The 20866-nt window shown below is 43.8% G+C and overlaps 1 protein-coding gene across 3 annotated transcripts in view; it reads left to right on the forward strand.

Annotated features, from left to right (window-relative positions):
• The window catches only part of AMOTL1 (angiomotin like 1), an 83634-nt gene that overhangs the window by 40430 nt on the left and 22338 nt on the right, over nt 1–20866 (forward strand). For all 3 annotated transcript variants that reach the window (XM_075851492.1, XM_075851493.1, XM_075851494.1), the window contains exons 5-7: nt 1239–1383; nt 4522–4596; nt 20054–20199. In XM_075851492.1, coding sequence (XP_075707607.1) covers nt 1239–1383; nt 4522–4596; nt 20054–20199 — 366 coding nt within the window. The remainder of the gene's footprint in view (nt 1–1238; nt 1384–4521; nt 4597–20053; nt 20200–20866) is intronic.

A 20866-nucleotide genomic window follows, 5' to 3' on the forward strand; every position in this document is an offset into this window, starting at 1 on the left:
GCTGACAGCTCCTCTATACGGCACCACACAGGAGAGCTGACAGATCCTCTATACTACACCATACAGGAGAGCTGACAGCTCCTCTATACGGCACCACACAGGAGAGCTGACAGCTCCTCTATACTACATCACACAGAAGAACTGAGAGATCCTGTATACTACACCACACCGAAGAGCTGACAGATCCTCTATACTACATCACACAGGAGAACTGACAGATCCTCTATACTACACCACACAGGAGAGCTGACAGCTCCTCTATACTACATCACACAGGAGAACTGACAGATCCTCTATACTATACCACACAGGAGAACCCGACAGATCCTCTATACTACACCACACAGGAGAGCTGACAGTTCCTCTATACTACACCACACAGGAGAACTGACACATCCTCTATACTACACCACACAGGAGGACTGACAGATCCTCTATATTACACCACACAGGAGAGCTGACAGATCCTCTATACTGCACCACACAGGAGAGCTTACAGATCCTCTATACTATACCACACAGGAGAACCCGACAGATCCTCTATACTACACCACACAGGAGAGCTGACAGTTCCTCTATACTACACCACACAGGAGAACTGACACATCCTCTATACTACACCACACAGGAGAGCTGACAGCTCCTCTATACTACACCACACAGATGAGCTGACCAGTCTTGTTTACTACACCACACAGGAGAGCTGACAATTCCTCTTTAAACTTGGGAAAATCCCCATACCGTTAGTCTCTGCCCTATAACCTCATGTAAGTATCCACAGCACATGTGAACTGAGAAATAGCATTTATAGGACAAGTTTAGACTTTACCAGGAACACACTGATATTCTTATCAACCAATAATATCTGTGAGTAGAAGCTTGGGCATAGGTAGGTCATCATTTATAGGTGCTTTACATCCTCACTCCTCTAACTTCATTATCACTGCTATACTGCCCTTTGCCTATATTCATTTCAGAATGTTTCTAAGGGAAACCATAAAATATATATAGTCCATGTGGGTGGAACAAGCCAAGGTTGGAGAAACCCTTTAGCATTTGTAACACTCCTGTATATTTCTCACAGAGCAATTTATCTTTTTTCTTGGCCTCTGCTTCCTTAATGAGCAGTAATTATTAGGTCATCTGCCAGAGTGGTTCATTTTACAACGTAATCTCATCACCTCCCGGACATCTTTATTTCCTCACCAGTTACTCAGACAATCTCTTAATTTTTCTAGTTTGAAGCTGAAATCCAGAAGATTTCTGAAGCCTATGAGGGCCTGGTGAAGTCGTCTACAAAGAGGGAAGCATTAGATAAAGCCATGAAAAAAAAGCTGGAGGGGGAAATCCGAAGGCTGCACGACTTTAACCGGGATCTGAGAGGTAATGAGGTCTTAATGTCCCAATCTCGCAGCAACGTGACAGCAGACATTCATGATGTCGTAGCAGAAGAGACTATATGTAACGTTAAGGATTTTCTTTATTTTGTCACTACCCCTGGAAAGTGTTGAGTAATGTATATGGATGCAATGCAGCATGCTGGTAACATATATATCTGTTACATTACATGGCCAATAACGTTACAGTTTTTATCATTCTGTTTATTTTTGAACTTTTTTAAAAATAATTAAGTACAGAATCTTTATTTTTATCTTTCCAAAATTAACGTGTAAGTTCACCTTGAAATATTTTTGATGTGTGAATTGCTGTCCCTCTGTCTTCAATGACAGTGACAACAGTGTAAGCAGGGGTGGGATCTGGCCGGTGCTTCCTGCTTCTCGTGTACCGGCTGTAATGATATGTTCACACGGGCTATTTTCAGCCATTTTTCGGGCCTCCAAACATCTGCCCATTGATTTCAATGGGAAAAATGGTGTTCCATTCCCACGGGGCGTTTTTTACGTGGCCGTTTTTAAAAAACGTTTTTTGTTAAGCGTGTGAACATAGCCTCAAAATTACAGCCGGTTCACAGAATCGGGGAGAAGTAGGATCCAGAACCGGACCCCTGCACTGGATTGTATCAGCGTCCTGAGGACACGCATACAATTGAGCAATCGCTAGAGTTGGCGAGGCAAGGGAACTATTAGTTCCCTGCCCCGCCATTCGGTGCTTTACCAGTGATGCAGGTGGCGCGATGATGTCATCGTGCCATCGGCGTCATTCCGCTGGTGCAGACATGGTCAGAAGAAACCAGGCCTGCATCGCTGGAGGACAGCGCGGGAATAATGGCTATTTTAATGGGATTGTTTAACAGTGACCACCCCTATCAATATGCCCTATTAGGGCATATGGACACGATAGAGGCCAATCCACTGCTTGGCTCCCCCTCTCGCGGACCTAGCCTGTCCATGCATTACATTGTCAGACATTTATTTGAATGGACAGCATGTAATACTATAATTTCTATTTTCAGATGGGCCTTAAAGGGGTTGTCTTTGTTAACCCCTTTAAGTCATAGGGGCGCAGTACTTACAGTGCAGGTCCCTCATTCTAGTGACACAGAAGAATAAGTTAAAGGGGGGCATTTAGGCTCGGGCTACATTTCAACGTTTGGTAAAATTGCGGGATTATGACAACGCGACCTCAATTTTTTCATACTTGCATGAGACCTTATTTCCTAGACGGAAATATTGAGGTTGTAGGTAACCTGTAATTATTTGGATGCTGCCAAAAGTTGTGTATTTAATATAGCCAAGAAGAAAAAGCCAATGACGTTAAGGATGCAAATGGTATGTTGTGGAATAATAGGGGGGTCTCTCCTGTTAACCAGGAGAACCCCTTTTTTCAGGCTTGGTGTCCTATCTCCCTGATCCCTATCAATACTATTTTCTGACATTTACTTGGGGAACAAAAGTGGGAAACCCCTTTAAGGCTTCCTTTCAGGGCATGTTTATAAACTAGCTTTAGGCCTCATGCACACGACCGTAATCTTTACGGATTTACGTAATTGCGGATACAAATACTGATCCCTGATCATTTCTATGGCCACGGAGACCTTCCTGTATATTTACGGGTAAGTGTCTGGGCCGTAGAAATGACCTGCAAAAAATAGGACATGTTCTATTTTTTTTCATTTACAGACCATACTCCAATACTTTATAATGTGAGCACGGCCCGCAAATGCGGTGACAGTCCGCGGCCCGTTCGTGGAGTAATTACTGACCGTAAATACTCCATGTACGTGTGCATGAGGCCTTAGACAGGAGTGGCAATTAATTGTTGGGGGCTCCTGGAAGTGGGACCCTTCCGTTTAATCGGCTACGTCCCATGTCAAAAATTAATATCTGTGAAATATTTATTTTAAAATGTGTATTTTTATGAGCATTTCTTAGTTCTGTCTGTTTCTAGATAAGCTGGATGATAAGTTATAACTACAGTCAATGCTGTAATAGCAGCCATATTGATTGTCATCCCGATGGGACTAACAAGTGGCTGAAAAGAATTGTTAACAACCTGGTAGAAGAGGACGACTCAAGGACTTATAGTTACGAGGGATTGCTTGGGCTTTAGGAGTACATGCCCTTTAAGGGATACAAACTGCAGGTTTTATATTAAAGGGTAACGAAACGTTCAACAAACTTCTGACATGTCAGAAATTTTGATTGGTAGGGGGTCCAAGTATTAATCGCTAAAACGAAGCGGCAGAATGCTCTTGTGAGCGCATAGCCGCTTCGTTTCTGTTTGGCTTTTTCCGGAAAGCCGATGTATTGGAGTACAGGCTCATAGACTTTCTATTGATCTCGTACTCCGATACATTGATTTCTGGAAAAAGCCGAACAGAAACGAAGCTTCGTTCTAGCGATTGGTGGGGGTCTCAGTGCTCAGACCCCCACCAATCAAAACTTCTGACATGTCACTATAACATGTCAGAAGTTTGTCGAACGTTAAATACCCTTTAATGTACTTATAGTAGTAATCGTACAATACTGATTTGGTGCTTGCACTATAAAAGCAGTGCTTAAAGGGTATGTTCAACTCTGCAACCAATTTTATTACTGCTCCAATGCAAAAAAATAAAATATTAAACAATTGTGTCAGCAGCTCCTATGCAGACTTCTCTTTCTCCACGGTGACAGACCACAAACCAACCCTCTATAGAGTGATCCTTCCTTACATTTGCTCCCTATTTCTTGCTAACCTACCGAATGTATGTGTCCAAAAAGTAGGGGACAGATAGATAGGAGTATGACTGCAAGATCAGACTAGGTTTTTGGTCTGTTACCTTAAAGACATATAGGTCTGCATAGAAGCTGTAAACAGAAAACGGTAGGATATTTCTAACCAAGACTATTTGCAAAATACTTTTTTTTTTTTTAACATTCATTGGAGCAATAAAATAAAATTGTGTTTTTTTAAGCTGCGCTTCCCCACACGGTTCAAGGAACAAATGTTCCATCCAAAATAACAAGATCAGCACAGAGTGGAGTTCCTCTCATTAGTCGGTCGGGTCAGGGAATCCTTTTTCCAGCCCCTAATCTTTCATTCTTGTTTCCTGTCTTTGTGCAAATCGGCTTGAAACAGCCAACAGGCAGCTGGCCAACAGAGAGTATAATGGACACGAGGACGCTTCGGAAGAGGGGCACTATGCCTTGAAAAGTGAGTGCTGTATTTTAAGATTTTCTGATAAGCCACTGAGTTGAAACTTTCTCCTAAATTGTCATTGAATACAGAGGAAGCCACACAATGCATTGGAAACTTGGCCCCGCAATGTTTGCAATATGTAGCAAGAGTTTTTCAAGGAACTTGTTGGGAGTAGTAGTGCATGGCATAAATTGAATTCCTGCACTGAAGATTGCTTCTCACATCTAAGACTATACTTTCATCCTTCAAGAGGTTGTCTCATCATAGACAACCCCTGTAATGTGAGAGCTGTCACCGCAATGTAGTATTTCATGGCGGCTAGTCAGATGAATGGCTGTCCATGTAATACGTGGACAGCTTTGACCCGCCAGAATAAGAGCCGCTGCTTGTCTGGCTCAGAGTAGAAAGGAAGAGGGTCCCGAGCAGCAGAATATAGGGCTAGGTGTCTTGACTGCACAACCCCTTTAAAGTGAATGTCCGCCTTATAACACCATGTCGTTTTTAGGTCCGAAATTATGTGCTGATTAATTTTTTCATCTATCTTTATAATGGTCCAAATGCCCTGCATAGACATAGAGTTAAATAATAAAGTTCTAGATTCTTGCAGTTGCCACTTATTATTGAATTCAATGTAGCTCCCCCTAGTGGGGAATGTAGGCTGCCAGAATTTTATCATGGAATTATAGAGTGAAGGAAATAAGTATTTGATCCCTTGCTGATTTTGTAAGTTTGCCCACTGTCAAAGACATGAACAGTCTAGAATTTTTAGGCTAGGTTAATTTTACCAGTGAGAGATAGATTATATTAAAAAAAAAAAGAAGAAAATCACATAGTCAAAATTATATATATTTATTTGCATTGAGCACAGAGAAATAAGTATTTGATCCCCTACCAACCATTAAGAGTTCAGCCTCCTCCAGACCAGTTACACGCTCCAAATCAACTTGGTGCCTGCATTAAAGACAGCTCTTACATGGTCACCTGTATAAGAGACTCCTGTCCACAGACTCAATTAATCAGTCTGACTCTAACCTCTACAACATGGGCAAGACCAAAGAGCTTTCTAAGGATGTCAGGGACAAGATCATAGACCTGCACAAGGCTGGAATGGCTTACAAAACCATAAGTAAGACGCTGGGTGAGAAGGAGACAACTGTTGATGCAATAGTAAGAAAATGGAAGACATACAAAATGACTGTCAATCGACATCGATCTGGGGCTCCATGCAAAATCTCACCTCGTGGGGTATCCTTGATCCTGAGGAAGGTGAGAGCTCAGCCGAAAACTACACGGGGGGAACTTGTTAATGATCTCAAGGCAGCTGGGACCACAGTCACCAAGAAAACCATTGGTAACACATTACGCCGTAATGGATTAAAATCCTGCAGTGCCCGCAAGGTCCCCCTGCTCAAGAAGGCACATGTACAGGCCCGTCTGAAGTTTGCAAATGAACATCTGGATGATTCTGAGAGTGATTGGGAGAAGGTGCTGTGGTCAGATGAGACTAAAATTGAGCTCTTTGGCATTAACTCTACTCGCCGTGTTTGGAGGAAGAGAAATGCTGCCTATGACCCAAAGAACACCGTCCCCACTGTCAAGCATGGAGGTGGAAACATTATGTTTTGGGGGTGTTTCTCTGCTAAGGGCACAGGACTACTTCACCGCGTCAATGGGAGAATGGATGGAGCCATGTACCGTCAAATCCTGAGTGACAACCTCCTTCCCTCCACCAGGACATTAAAAATGGCTCGTGGCTGGGTCTTCCAGCACGACAATGACCCGAAACATACAGCCAAGGCAACAAAGGAGTGGCTCAAAAAGAAGCACATTAAGGTCATGGAGTGGCCTAGCCAGTCTCCAGACCTTAATCCCATCGAAAACTTATGGAGGGAGCTGAAGATCCGAGTTGCCAAGCGACAGCCTCGAAATCTTAATGATTTACAGATGATTTGCAAAGAGGAGTGGGCCAAAATTCCATCTAACATGTGGGTAAACCTCATCATCAACTACAAAAAACGTCTGACTGCTGTGCTTGTTAACAAGGGTTTTGCCATCAATTATTAAGTCTTGTTTGCCAAAGGGATCAAATACTTATTTCTCTGTGCACAATGCAAATAAATATATTTAATTTTGACAATGTGATTTTCTTTTTTTTTTTTTTATATATAATCTATCTCTCACTGGTAAAATTAACCTAGCCTAAAAATTCTAGACTGTTCATGTCTTTGACAGTGGGCAAACTTACAAAATCAGCAAGGGATCAAATACTTATTTCCTTCACTGTATGTCTATACAGGGAATTTGGAGCTTTGTGTCAGAAAAATAGAGTTTTGACAACTGCAAAAGATTTTTAAATTCTTTTTTCTACAATGTAACATGTAGCGTCACTTTAACACTATTTCACAATAAACTCCCATATAAACCGATGATTTCACACCATGTAACACGAATCTCCACTACACTCACTAGAGGCTTCTTATCTTCAAAGGCATTCCCCGCTAGGCATGTTGTGATTATCCGCAGCCTGAAATGGAGTTGAATATTAATCCTAAGCTTTTATACAGATATCCGCTACACTGCCGAGACCTGCCACTCTCAATCATTCCACCGCAGGATCAGTCGTCTAATATTTACCATCCGGAGTAGTTGCTATGCTTAACGTTTCATAGTAACTGCACAGGGCTATGATACAAATAAAAATGTTGGCGGGAATCTGTAGGGATAAGTATAACCCGCAAAGGTTATTTTATACTGAAGACGTTACAAAATGTTTAAAAATGACCATCTTATAATATACATTTGGCCATAGATTTCTCTCAAGATACTTTAACATACATATGTAATATTACGATTTAAATTAAAAAAATGTATCTACGGAGCACAGTTAAATTACTCTCCTATGTGTACATCCTGCTCTTCCTGGTTCATAAAAAGAATGCGAGAACTTCAGTGAAGACTGACACCTGCGCAGAACATTAGAACAGAGGAAGTCGCACTTTAGAGAATTGTTTATACCATTCAGCATCTGAAAAACGCTTTTTAGTATTCTTTCATTTAATAATTACACTTATAATACATTTATATGAACCTGATTATCAGCATTTAAAAGGGCACTCCCTAATTTTATGGATACATTTTACTGAAATGAGCACTGTGTGTGTACACAAACACTGTAGCATTGGTCCAGCAGTAATTTTGATTTAAGGAACCTGAGCTACATGAAAAATGCTCGCCAATAATTTTGACTTTCAGAGAAGTGCCCCATGAATCGGAGCTCAAAAGGGGCGGAGTTGTTGCTAATTTACATTTAAAGGAGTGTTACTGATCAATTTGGGGACACTCTTATCGGAACATGGGCGAGACTTGAAGTGTCCCATGATCACTGTGCAGCTGATTGATCCAGTAGCTGTCAACCATGTAATATATGGTCACAATGAGTCCTCTGGAGCCTCACTTTTCACCCTTTTCCCTCTTGTGCTAATAGAGTGGGGGTCTCGGGGTATGAGTACATAGAAATACTGGATATATGAGTAATCTTCCATAGCAAATAACCAACTAATAAGCAGCCACCCCATTCACACTTCCCAGAAATGTAGTCCTATTCAGCCAAGACAAATAGAATAAGTGGGCAGAATATTTCATGAATGAATGTAGGGCCCTGAAAAGCAAAGTCATGAAGGTCATGTGACATCTCAGCTGATTCCTATGATGCCGGCAAATCGCAAACTCATTATATGAACAATATCTGCGTTGTATGTCTGTATGAATGAACTGGTCTGACTCATAACTGATGAGCAAAATCATTGCAAAACAATTAACATGTCCATGTTTGTGTGTGGTATTGCAGCTCAGCCATATTTACTTCAACTGGGCTGAACTGCAATACTAGACACAGCCCATTGACAAGAGAGGCGCTGTTTATGGAAAGAAAAACTGTTTTGTTTTTTTTATAATCCAGGACAACCCCTATAATAATTATTGTCACGATCTGTGGGTATGTGGACTAACTGGGCCGTACCGCCATAGCGGGATAGCAGCTGGCCAACAGAGTACCGAGTCAATATATAAATAGTCCAAGCACAAGGGTACCTGTAGTGGTTCAGGCAGTAGCAACGGCTAGGCACAGATGGGGTCTTGACATCAGACACCAGACGTTGTGTAACACAGCAGGCGGAACCGGTCGCACAACACGACTCCAACAGGTTTAAGGCACAGAAATAGCACGGGATACAGGGTACAGGTAGCATGGCACGGGAAACAACAGGAACAGGATAATACTAAGGGACCATTTGCAAGACTAACATAGGAAAACACAACAATGCTCAGGAAAGGGGCAGGACCCTTCTTATAGTCCAGGGTGATCATGGGCTAATTGGTGATAATTCCCATGTGTGCGCGCTGGCCCTTTAAGGCCGGGCACGAGCCTGCACGTGCACCCTACGGGACACAGCGGACTAGAGTGGAAGTGAGCCCTGGCGTCTCCTGGGGAGGAGATGCGGGCCAGCACTCACAGATCCATGGCTGCGGCCGCTGGGGGGTGAGTAATCCCGAGGGTCCGCAGCCATAGACGCTACAATTATATACACATTTCGACACAATGTCTCCACTAAGATTCCATGTCATAATTTACAATCTTTACTGTTGCTGTTTATTCTCTCCCTTGCCTCGCTTGTATTTTTATCCTAGAACTGCAGGATGTCTTAAACAATATTCTCATGCATCGGAGTGCTGGAGTGTGTATGATATAGATGGAGAAGCAGTCCGTTTGTATAGCAAACAGAACTTCCTGTGACCACTTTAGTACAGGTAGCTACATGTGTGTAAATGGTGGTCACCCAGACAGGAAGTCAAGAGGTTGCTAGACAACCTAAACTAAAATACAAAATGCAAAAATACATTATGAAGTGAAATAAACAGATTCTATAAAGGTATGCAGTTATTAATATGGTTGTCAAGTCTGGCCGTTCTCTTTTGGAAATGTGAAAGTCCCCTTGAAACTAGCTGCATACCGCAGCTTAACTAAAACTTTTCCACCAATTGTGGCTGATTGCAATGGATACTGGCGTCCACCAGGCAAAGAGCATCTCTACTTTTGGCTTTGGCTATGAGAGGGGGGTCCATATCATACAACCTACCCCAATACGGTTTTTAGAATGGAGATGTTTCAAAGTAGTACTGGACTACCTCACCTCTACCCGTCATCTCCCACCCTTCCCACCCCACGTCACCTCATCCCCTTCCCCGACACTGGACCTACATCAATTTTAAGGGCTACACGCCCACGCCCCCCCCCCCCTGTGGCCGCAGTGCTGCCCTAGAAATGTGTGTATGTAGTATATGTATCTTTTTTTTGTTTTTTTTTTTGCTTCATTTACATTCCGTCTGTAACGAGACTGAATGAGTCTGAAGAGGTTTTCATTATGGCCTTTATTAAGCTTTAGTCCAGTCACAATGGAGCCGCCTCCAGCGCAGTTAATTACTTCAGATTTTGCAGCTTTGACCGGACAGAATAGACCGAGAAACAATATGAAATGTCAGCACGTAATTAAACTTGACAAAACAGAGTTCAAGCAATAGAAGCCGCGTTCTCTCATGTTCAGCCAAAATGCTTTTGCCTTGTTTGCTTCATTTGAATACGGGGATGAAAGGCCCGGCTTTTCTGCTGCTGAGATGTGTGCACGGCTATGTGGTCTATGGGAGACGGTAGACATGTCTATGCTGTTCTCAAACCTCCGCCAGCAATAGAGATATCACAGCTCTCCATGCCATAGGCTCCCCTTAATATTGTGCAGAGGGCAGCTCTAAACCTAAGCTAAGCTCCATATCATTCATACGTTTATCTGGAGGGTCTGAGAACTGGAGATATGTGATGTAAAGCAGCGATCATGAGGGCGGAAATTTTTGTGGACTTCTTACCCCGTCATTACATTGACGAATGTTGGATGGCAACTGTAACGTCTATAGCCGCGGACCGTCGTCCTGACTTACCCTCTGACGGCCGTGGCCATGAACGTGTGAGTTCTCGGCGGCATCTCCCTCCTGAGAAACGCTGGCACTCATTTCCTGGTCCGGCCAGTGCGCGCACAGTTGCAGAAAATCTGCAATTAGCCAAGAATGCTGCTGGACTATAAAAAGGGCTCTGCCCTCTTGATCATTGTCTGAGTGTTGTTGTGTTACCTAAAGTTTGTCACTGCAAATGGTCTAGTGTTTTCCAGTTCCCAGTGTTACCTGTTCCTGCTGCCTGTACCCTGTATCCCGTGCCTCTGTGCCGTCAAGAGTTGGAATCGTGTTGTGTCTTCCGCTGCATCTATTGTGTCACACCCCGCCGGGTGTCTGTCTACTGTCGAAGCCTTTTCTTAGCCTGAATCCACCGCTACTGTCTACATTGCCTCAGGTACCCTTTCTGGACTATAGACATTTTTTTGTACCTGTTTGGCCAGCTGCTATACCGCTACACGGTACGGCCTAGTGTGTCCACACCCCGCGCCGTGACAGTACGCTCAGGCCATGGACCCCGCTGGTCAATTCAAGGGCCTGTCACCCTCCCAAGCCATGCAGGCGAACCTGCAGGACCTGCGAGCACGACAGGATCAACTTCTTGTGGCAGTAGACTCCATGGCACAATAGCTAGGGGCACTAGCTGCTTCCTTCTCTGCACGTGTTCCAACCTCTCCGACTGATCCTCCTGCTACACCTCCTGGCAGCTCCGGTTCTGATCCTCGGTTCTCACTGCCACCTCGTTTCCATGGAGATGCAAGCACGTGCAGGGGATTTCTTAACCAGTGTCATATCCACTTCTCCCTGCACGCCAGAGCATTTCCTTCAGACGGTGCCAGGATCGCCTTCATTATCTTCTTGCCAGCAAGGGCCTGGCGTGCGCGAACCCAATCTGGGAACGACAGGGACCCGAGACTTCTAGGGGTTCATGGGGTTATTCCGCACTGTGTTCGAGGAGCCTGGACGAGTCTCGTCGGCAGCTACTTCTATGCTGAACCTTTGCCAGGAGGACGCCTGCGTGGGCGAGTACACCATCCAGTTCCGGACCCTGTCAGGAGTGCTGTCCTGGAACAATGAGGCGTTGGTAGCTTCCTTCTGGCATGGCCTATCATCTGAGATCAAGGACGAACTTGCTGCTCGGGATCTACCATCTACCTTGGACGACCTGATTCTTCTTGCCACCCGAGTGGACATGAGGCTCAGAGAAAGATCCCAAGAGGTTCGACAAGAGAGAAGTCTTCCTAGACTGGTGTCCAACTTCCAGCAACCCCTCTTGCCTTCATCTACTACTCCACCCGAGGTCCCGATGCAAGTGGATCGGCTTAAACGGTCTGTTCAAGAGAAACGGCGCAGGCGCACTTCTGGACTCTGTCTATATTGCGGCCTCACTTGCCATGTCGTGCGTCTCTGTCCCCAGAAGCCAAAAAACTCCAACGCCTAGGATTGGTTGGAGAGACAACCCTGGGCGACACAGCATTTGATAGAGAACTCTCCTCCAAGCTGTTCATCCCTGTTACCATTGTCGCTGGCTGGAGGCTCCATTCGGTCTCTGCCTACCTGGACTCTGCCTCTGCAGCCAATTTCATACGCCAAGACCTTGTGGATCTTCTTCACTTGCTCACTGTCCTTCTGGAGAAGCCGTTGGTCGTTGTCTCATTAGATGGACTGCCGCTGCCTGACTCCGCATCAGTCATTGGCAGGGTTGCCTCATTGTTACTCTCAGTTCTCAGATGTCTTCGACAAGAAGGAGGCGGAGACGTTGCCACCACATCGAGCGTATGATTGTCCTATTGACTTGGTTCCTGATTCGTCCCCTCCTCGCGGTAGGGTATACCCTCTCTCCTTACCTGAAACCCAGTCAATGTCTACCTATATTAAGGAGAATCTAGAGAGTGTCTTCATAGGTAAATCCTCATCCCCGGCCGGAGCCGGGTTTATCTTTGTCAAGAAAAAAGACGGATCCCTCCGACCCTGCATTGACTACCAGGGTCTCAACAAGATCACGGTAAAGAACAGATACCCATTGCCCTTAATCTCTGAACTGTTTGATCGCGTACATGGGCAATTTTTTTTCTAAACTAGACCTGCGGGGGGCAAACAATCTAATCCGGATTCGTCAGGGTGACGAGTGGAAGACTGCATTTAATACACGTGATGGGCACTACGAATACCTGGTTATGCCCTTCGGCCTGTGTAACGCCCCTGCGGTTTTTCAAGAATTCGTCAATTACATTTTTCGTGATCTCCTCTATGTCTGTGTGTTGTGGTGTAACTCGATGACATTTTGATTTTTTCCCCAGATCCAGTAACTCATCAGAGACATGTCCGCCAGGTTTTTCTTAGATTAAGGGAGAATCACCTATATGCCAAGCTGGACAAGTGCGTGTTCGAAAGAAAGTCTCTACCCTTCCTGGGCTATATCATCTTCGATCAGGGCCTCAAAATTGACCCTGAGAAGGTAAAGTCTGTCCTGGAATGGCCACGCCCCCAAGGCTTAAGGGCCATATAGCGCTTCCTGGGATTCGTCAACTTCTATCGGCAGTTCACTCCCAACTTCTCCTCATTGACAGCTCTCATCTCTACCCTCACCAAAAAGGGCATGAATGCCAAGGTGTGGTCTCCAGAAGCAGAGGCCGCATTCAAGAGCTGGAAGAAGGCCTTCACGTCAGATTCTTTATCATCCTGATGTGTCCCTACAGTTTTCGTTAGAGGTGGACGCCTCCTCTGTTGGTGCTCGCGCACTTTTGTTCCAGAGAGGTTCGAAAAGCAAGACTGTGGTATGTGGCTACTACTCTAAGCTGTTTTCTCCCGCAGAGCACAACTACTCGATTGGGGATCGGGAGTTACTGGCCATCAAGCTGGCCCTGCAGGGGTGGAGACACCTACTAGAGGGTGAGCTCATCCAATCCTGGTCTTCACGGACCACAAGAACCTCACCTATCTTCAGACGGCTCAACGGCTGAATTCTCGTCAAGCCAGCTGGTCGCTGTTCTTCGCTCGGTTCCAGTTTGAGCTCCACTACCGACCTGCCGACAAGAATGTGAGGGCCGATGCCTTGTCTAGGTCGTTTGAGACAGAGGACACTGTGGAGTCCCCACAGAATATTATTGACCCTTCCTGCATCTTCTCTGTCAACCCTCTGCAAGTTAGAGACATTCCTCCGGGAAGGACTTTTGTACGTCTGGCAGACAGAGGTAGAATCCTTCGCTGGGGACACCGTTCCAAGCTGGCAGGTCACGTGGGTGCTCGTAAGACCCGAGACCTAATTGCTCGTCAGTTCTGGTGGCCCACGCTGCCCAAAGACGTCATGGACTTTGTCTCCTCCTGTACGGTATGCGCGGCAAACAAAGTTGCCCACTCCAGACCAGCTGGTCTGCTCCAACCACTGCCTTTGCCTGATGCCCCGTGGCGACATATTGCAATGGATTTTGTCACAGGTCTGCCTCTCTCTGCTGGATGCAGTGTGGTCTGGGTGGTGGTGGATCGATTTTCCAAGATACCACAAAGAAAGAGATTCCACAGCACTGGACCACAGATGGGTGTACGCCTCAACAGGACCTGGTCCACGGTCCTCAATATCAGGCAAGCAGAAATAGACAGAGAGGCAGCACATCCAAAAATATCAGCTTTTAATCAACCATGCGACGTTTCAGTCCAACTGGACCTTTCTCAAGCATAGTGAACACATCAAATCACAGGTATATAAGGACTATGTATAAGGAGTCAATTGGTAATAAAACAGTGATCAAGACAAAAACATTTTAAATGTATCTAAATGTTGTATACAATACAATCTAAAACCACAAGATATGAATATAGGTGAAAAATGCATATTTATTTAAAAGTTTTAAGGGACTGGTACAGCAATAAGCAGTCCAAATATCAATAATACATTAGTAATTAATAACTCACCCAAGTGTGTGTGTAATAAAATCGATGGCAATAAAATCGAGGACATGCTCCTCATGGATTACGGCGTCCATGTGTAAATACTGCGCATGTCACACATGTGAACACAGGAAAACAATGAATGAGTTGACTAAATCGCAACATCCCGCGAGATTACGTTAGGTACTTCCCGCACATGCGTGTTGTGTAATTCACTGTGCGGTGGCCATTTTGGGAACTGGCAGGAGATCAGTCAGAGGATAAAAAATTGCCATCTCTGATTAACTATGCGGCAACCAGGTAGGGAATTGGCAAAATATTGAAATAAGGAGGATTACAAAGTCTATAAAAGACCCTGTAGAGCCCAATATTCATATCGGAAAATAGACGGTAAACGGAGGTAAGGGGGGAAGAAATCTTCACCCAAAACTCCAATCTACATCATGACATATAGTCAAAAATATTGCACAAAATCTGATGTGTAAACATCCAAAAAGGTGCAAAAGCAGCGTAGAAATGTTTCCCTTTCCTTTATTCCTGCATATAATCCCAATACGTTAAATATGTTATCCCCAAAAAAAATAAATGAATGGTGATCAAATAAAGTTGTCCAATATCTCCAAACCTAATGCCCCAATCCCTAGATGACCAAATATCAGTATCAAATAATGTGTCAAATTTTAAGCGATGTAATAGATGTGAACTATACAAACAAATGTATCAAGACTCCGGAAGACAGAGGAGATAGTCCAATCCGCAAACTGAATCTGCAAATGACAATGAAAGGAATATATATATTAAAAATCGATATGTTGCAATAAACATATCATCATAATAGATGTGTTCAGATTCACGTACATGAGGAGATAACATGCGAGGACCACACAAGGCACATGAGGGGAACCTTCGCAACCCAATCAGTGATCCCATCAATTAATGACCGCACCGACCTTAAAGTCAATATTAAGACCCTGTGGGGATAGAGAATTCAACTTGAAAATCCATTCAAGCTCCCTGCGTTTGAGTCTAGAAACTCGATCTCCACCCCTCCGATGTATAGGTATGTGGTCAATGATTAAATTTCAGATCACCGACAACATGCCCCGCCGAAAGAAAATTGTGCTGAAACCGGGAGATCTAGTTTTTTCGTTCTAATAGTGGATTTATGTTTATTTAGACGAGCACGACATTCTTGAGTGGTTTCTCCTACATATATCAATTTGCAGGGACATTGTAGTATATACACAACATGGGATGATGCACAAGTCAAGAAATGTTTAATGTGGAAAACCTTTGCACTTACCGGGTGTACAAATGTATTCCCCTTTTACCATGTTATTGCAATTTATGCAATTTAAACATGGAAAACACCCCAATTTTTTGGGGGCCAGAGTTAGCTGGCGGTTCGTGTGTAAAGATCCCACGTCTGCATGTACAAGTTAGTCCCTCAAATTTTTTGACGTCTAAAGGCCATCCTTGGAGGACAACCAAATTCAGGAACAGCATCAGAGAGGTTCCTAAGAATGTGTCTCTCCTGGAATATGATATTTCCAGCAAGGGAAACAAAATCTCGTTTACCTCGTAATCTCGCGAGATTACGCGTGGCTTGCTGTAATCTCACAGAAAAGATTCAGAAGTGTCAGAATTCTGAATACACATGACGTCCAGGCTGGAGGTCATGTGTATTCATTATCAGGATACTTGTGTATGTGGCTGCACATCGTTCTAGTAAGATCACTATGTGCTGTGTAAATGAATGGAGAGGAGTGCATGATGCGGATTGGTCACTGATTCGTCAGCATCATACACTTCTATTCACAACGCCCTGTTAGTAAAACAAGTAAAAACGCCCAGTTAAAAACAACACAATACACGCCCAGTTGGACATACGAAAAAAAACACGCCCAGTTGTCGATTTCAAAGCTCATTTGCATATATATAAAATAGCTCATAACTTGGCCAAATATGAACGTTTAAAAAAAAAAACAACTTTACTGTTATCTACATTGCAGCGCCGATCACATGCAATAGGAGATAGGGGTTTGAGAATCTGGTGACAGAGCCTCTTTAAGAAAGTCATTAGCATAAATCTAAAATTGCTCATAACTTGCTCAAAAATGATAGTTTTTCAAAATAACAATTGAGGATTGTGTTCTGAAAAAGGGATCAGGTATGTTGGATTTTTTGCACAGTCGTCGGCTGAAACTATACCTGTATGGCATGATCAGCCAATCCTTCTCCTTTTTGTTCAAGCGCATTCTGTTTTTTTTACAATATGTTTTTTTAAAACAATGTCCCTGATCTGCCAGTTTGGTCTGGCATGCTGATGGTATGTATGGTAGACCTGGCGTATGACTGTTCAGCCACATTATTGCCTAATCTTAACTGTATGGCCTGCTTTGGGTATAAGGCATGCATTTAGTTTATATTGCTAGCAGCCCGCATTCATATAGCATTTTTTTTTCTTTATCAACAATTTTTATTGGCATAGAAAACAGCAAATAAGACATCATACAATATTTCAAAACTGTGCACACAGTGCAATAAATTCAAGGTATACAAATGTACAAGTACATAAAATCAAAAGGTATTCTCCCAAGCATCAGAAAAAAAAATTAGAAAGCGGAAATAATAACATCCAATGGCAAATAACAGCATAATATCATATTCAAAAGTAGTGCAATATGTAGGGAAACCAGTCCCAGAAACAAGAATGACAATTTTTAAGTGTTAATTCCAACACTAAATGACACAAACACAAGACAACAGAAGGAAGCACAAACAAACAAAAGCACACAGAATTGGCGAGAGGAACGTTCAAAAGAGGCCATCCAACCAGAGAGGCAAGTCAGTATCATCCCGAAACACCGACCAAACTGACCAATTTTGAACAAAGAGGTCAGATTTACCCCGATCAGCAGACATCAACTCCTCAATCCTCATAATCCCGTTCATTTCAGTTACCCATTCCTGCAAAGAAGGCACATGAATGGACTTCCAGTGACGTGGTATGATTGTTCGAGCTGCAGTAAAAAAATGCAGAAAGATACCCTTTTTGAGGTGTGGGAGTGATCGAGGAACCATGGAAAGCAAGCCAATAGAAGGAGATGTAGGAACTTCAGTGTCCAACAGCTTGTTTCCGAGGTCAAAATTTTTTCCCCAAAAGGGACGGAGCTTGGGGCAATCCAACCAAATGTGTAACATGGTTCCAGGAGCCTCCCCACACCTCCAACAATCAGCAGACACATCAGGAAATATCCTATGCAGGAAGGAAGGACAACGGTACCATCTGGTAAAGATTTTATAATTTTTTTCCTGAACAATTTGTGAGCCAAGAAAAAGGAAGTCCCCCCAATCCTCTTCAGAGTGTCGAACCCCCATTTCCTCATCCCATGCTGTAGTGAACACCAATTGAGAAAAAGAATAGCTAGGGCGGAGAATCCCATGCAGATAGGACAGCATGTGAGAAGGAGCAGAAGTCAAGGACAGATATAGTACTAAAGGAGTCTTATCCTGAAGCAACACAAAACAATCACTGATGGAAGAGAGATACGAACGCAGCTGGAAATAAGACCACCATATTGATCGTCTCCCCGGGCAGCAGCAATTGACAAAATAGCACCATCGGGCGTAAGGGTCTGAGCTAGGTATCCGCCGTCCTGTCTCCCCCAACACAGGAATGTGTCCACACCCACCGCTGGAGGGAAGGAAGGGTTATCAAAAAGAGAAGTCAAAGGACCCGGACTATGAGCAAGGTACAAGGCACCAATGATCCGCTCCCAGACCATTCATATAGCATTTAAAGAGAAGCCGACCAAGCCATCTGTCCATGAGATCAAATATAAGATAAACAGCATTGCTATTTATCAAAAAAATCTGGATAAAAGAGCTGACTCAGTGTCTTACACCCGCTGTCCCATTTACGTTACTTTGTCTTTGTGTAAGGGTAATCCCTATCTTATTCTATGGTTAACCCTTCAAGGATGATCTCTTGGATAAGGCTTTTGGATTTATTTAGGGCTTATTAAAAAATGTTATACTCTTTTTACTCACTATGCAGGTGTTTGTTTGTTTGTTTGTTTGTTTGTTTTCTTGTTGTATATGGTTATTTTATTCTCCCCCCCCCGTGCAAAGAGATAATATTTGTATTTCTTCCCATTCACTTTTTGCAAATAAACCAATAAATATCTTATAAAAAAATAATTTCATAATATACTATATAGTTAAAGTGTAGCTAAACGTTCGACAAACTTCTGACATGTCATAAGTTTGGATTGGTGGGGGTCCAAGCACTGAGACCCCCACCAATCGCTAGAACGAAACAGCTGAAGTGCTTGTATGAGCGCTCAGCTGCTTCGTTTCTCTTCGGCTTTTTCCGGAAAGCCGATGTATCAGAGTACGGGCAAATAGACTTTCTATTGAGTCCGTACACCGATACATTTATTTCCGGAACTAGCCGAACAGACACGAAGCAGCTGAGCGCTCATACGAGACCTTCAGCTGCTTTGTTCTAAAGATCGGCGGGGGTCTCAGTGCTCGGACCCCCACCAATACAAACATCTGACATGTCTCCATGACATGTCAGAAGTTTGTCAAACGTTTAGCTACACTTTAAATTATAAACTTCTGCAACCACCACTAGAGGGAGCTCACGGCATACGGTTTATACATGGAATACAATAATAAAACAGTATGTTCTGAGCTCCCTCTAGTGGTGGCTGCAGGTAGCCAATATTTTTGTAATTTTACTCTGTCTATGCAGGTGATTTGGAGCTTTGGAGCTCTCACAGCTGTAAAGATATATTAAGAATTGAATCAGCACAAAAAGTTGGACCTAAAAGGGATGGTGGTGTTAAAAGGTGCACATTCACTTTAAGGTTTTATGTCCTTTTGACAGAGTTGAGTAGGAAGGAAGAAAATGGAAACAAAGAGAAGACCTGAGAGTTATATTTTACATTATAGCCCCTGTATTGAATTCTGTGCATGACGCCCCCACAGGGGAAATGAAGCATTACATAGTTGCCATTGAAAACAATGGTCTGTCAGTGTTATGCATGGACATGCTGGGTCCTCCAGAAGGAGAGACGCTCCTTTTAGCCGCTCTCCACTCTGGCTAATAAGGGTCCTGATTAATGGTCCATCAATTCAACATTCCCTAGTAGCGTATTTGAAAATGGGTCTTAGTTATGGGTACACATGAGCACTTATGCCATGCTAGGAGCATTGCATTTACCATACTTTGCCATTCTACCCCTTGGCCAAATATTCGTCTTGACAGTATTTCGTCTGCTTAACCCCAGTGGATGCTATGCTAGCTTTGAGCAATAATGTGTAACTTAGTTATGGCTTTGCAATAACTTCAGAAAAAGCTGCAGGGAGGCGCGTAGACGTCTGGCCCAGCAATGGGTATTACTGATGTTTACCAGACAACGGGCAGAGGAACACAGGGGCCCTATAGTTACCTACACATCTGCTGCTTTCCAGGTCTTATTTCTTTCCCTTATGCTGGTGCCAGAGGTAAGCTGGCACAAGGCCCGGATTCTATGAAGGATTCTGATAGAAACTCTTTATTTCCTCCATTCTCCAGACAAAGAACACTTGAAGGAGATCGAGGGGCTGCAGCGGGAACTGGCAGCTTTGCGTACTACCAACGAAGAGCAGAGAAGGCATATCGAGTTCCTTGACCAGGCTCTGAATAATGCCCAAGCCAACATTGTCAAACTAAAAGAAGAGGTGAGATTGCGGCAGACTAAAATCTGCCCAGAGAGCATTTTCTTATTTTTTGTGACGAGCGATGTTACGTGAACTTCCTCTTTGAAGGTGATGTCCACCATAAAACCTCTCGTTTCATCATTTCAGACAAGACTGGATTTCAAACCAATATTCCCAGACTGAAACAATGATGAGATATGGGGATGTGTTTGGCAGCGTACGCATAGGTGGCGATCTACAATAAAAAGTGGCTATATAAGGCTAAGGGTTGTTTTGTTTTGTTTTTTAACCCTGAAGAACCAGAAAGAAAATCACCACCAGTGTTTGGGCCCTGCCAAATATCTGTCTATGTCTCCGCTACCTGTATATGAGTACGACATGGGTAGGAGATTGGATGGTAGGGTTAGCTGCAGTCACCCTTGAACTTTCAGGTTTTACATGGAGCTAGCGATCACTAGAAATCTTCAACTCAAAGATGGCCCTAGTAGAGATCCCTCATTGATGGCAACAGTCCTGGTTTGGCCTGTCCCGTGAACCGGACCACAAAAGGGGTCACACCTGCACCAAGCATTTAGAACAAGTGGCGTGACTGATAGGAGTTGTCAAAAGCACCATCGTGTACACCAACTGGGGAGGCTTAAAGAGGCTCTGTCACCAGATTTTGCAACCCCTATCTGCTATTGCAGCA

Source organism: Rhinoderma darwinii, chromosome 2 (assembly GCF_050947455.1).
Source record: "Rhinoderma darwinii isolate aRhiDar2 chromosome 2, aRhiDar2.hap1, whole genome shotgun sequence".
NCBI classification, from domain to species: domain Eukaryota; kingdom Metazoa; phylum Chordata; class Amphibia; order Anura; family Rhinodermatidae; genus Rhinoderma; species Rhinoderma darwinii.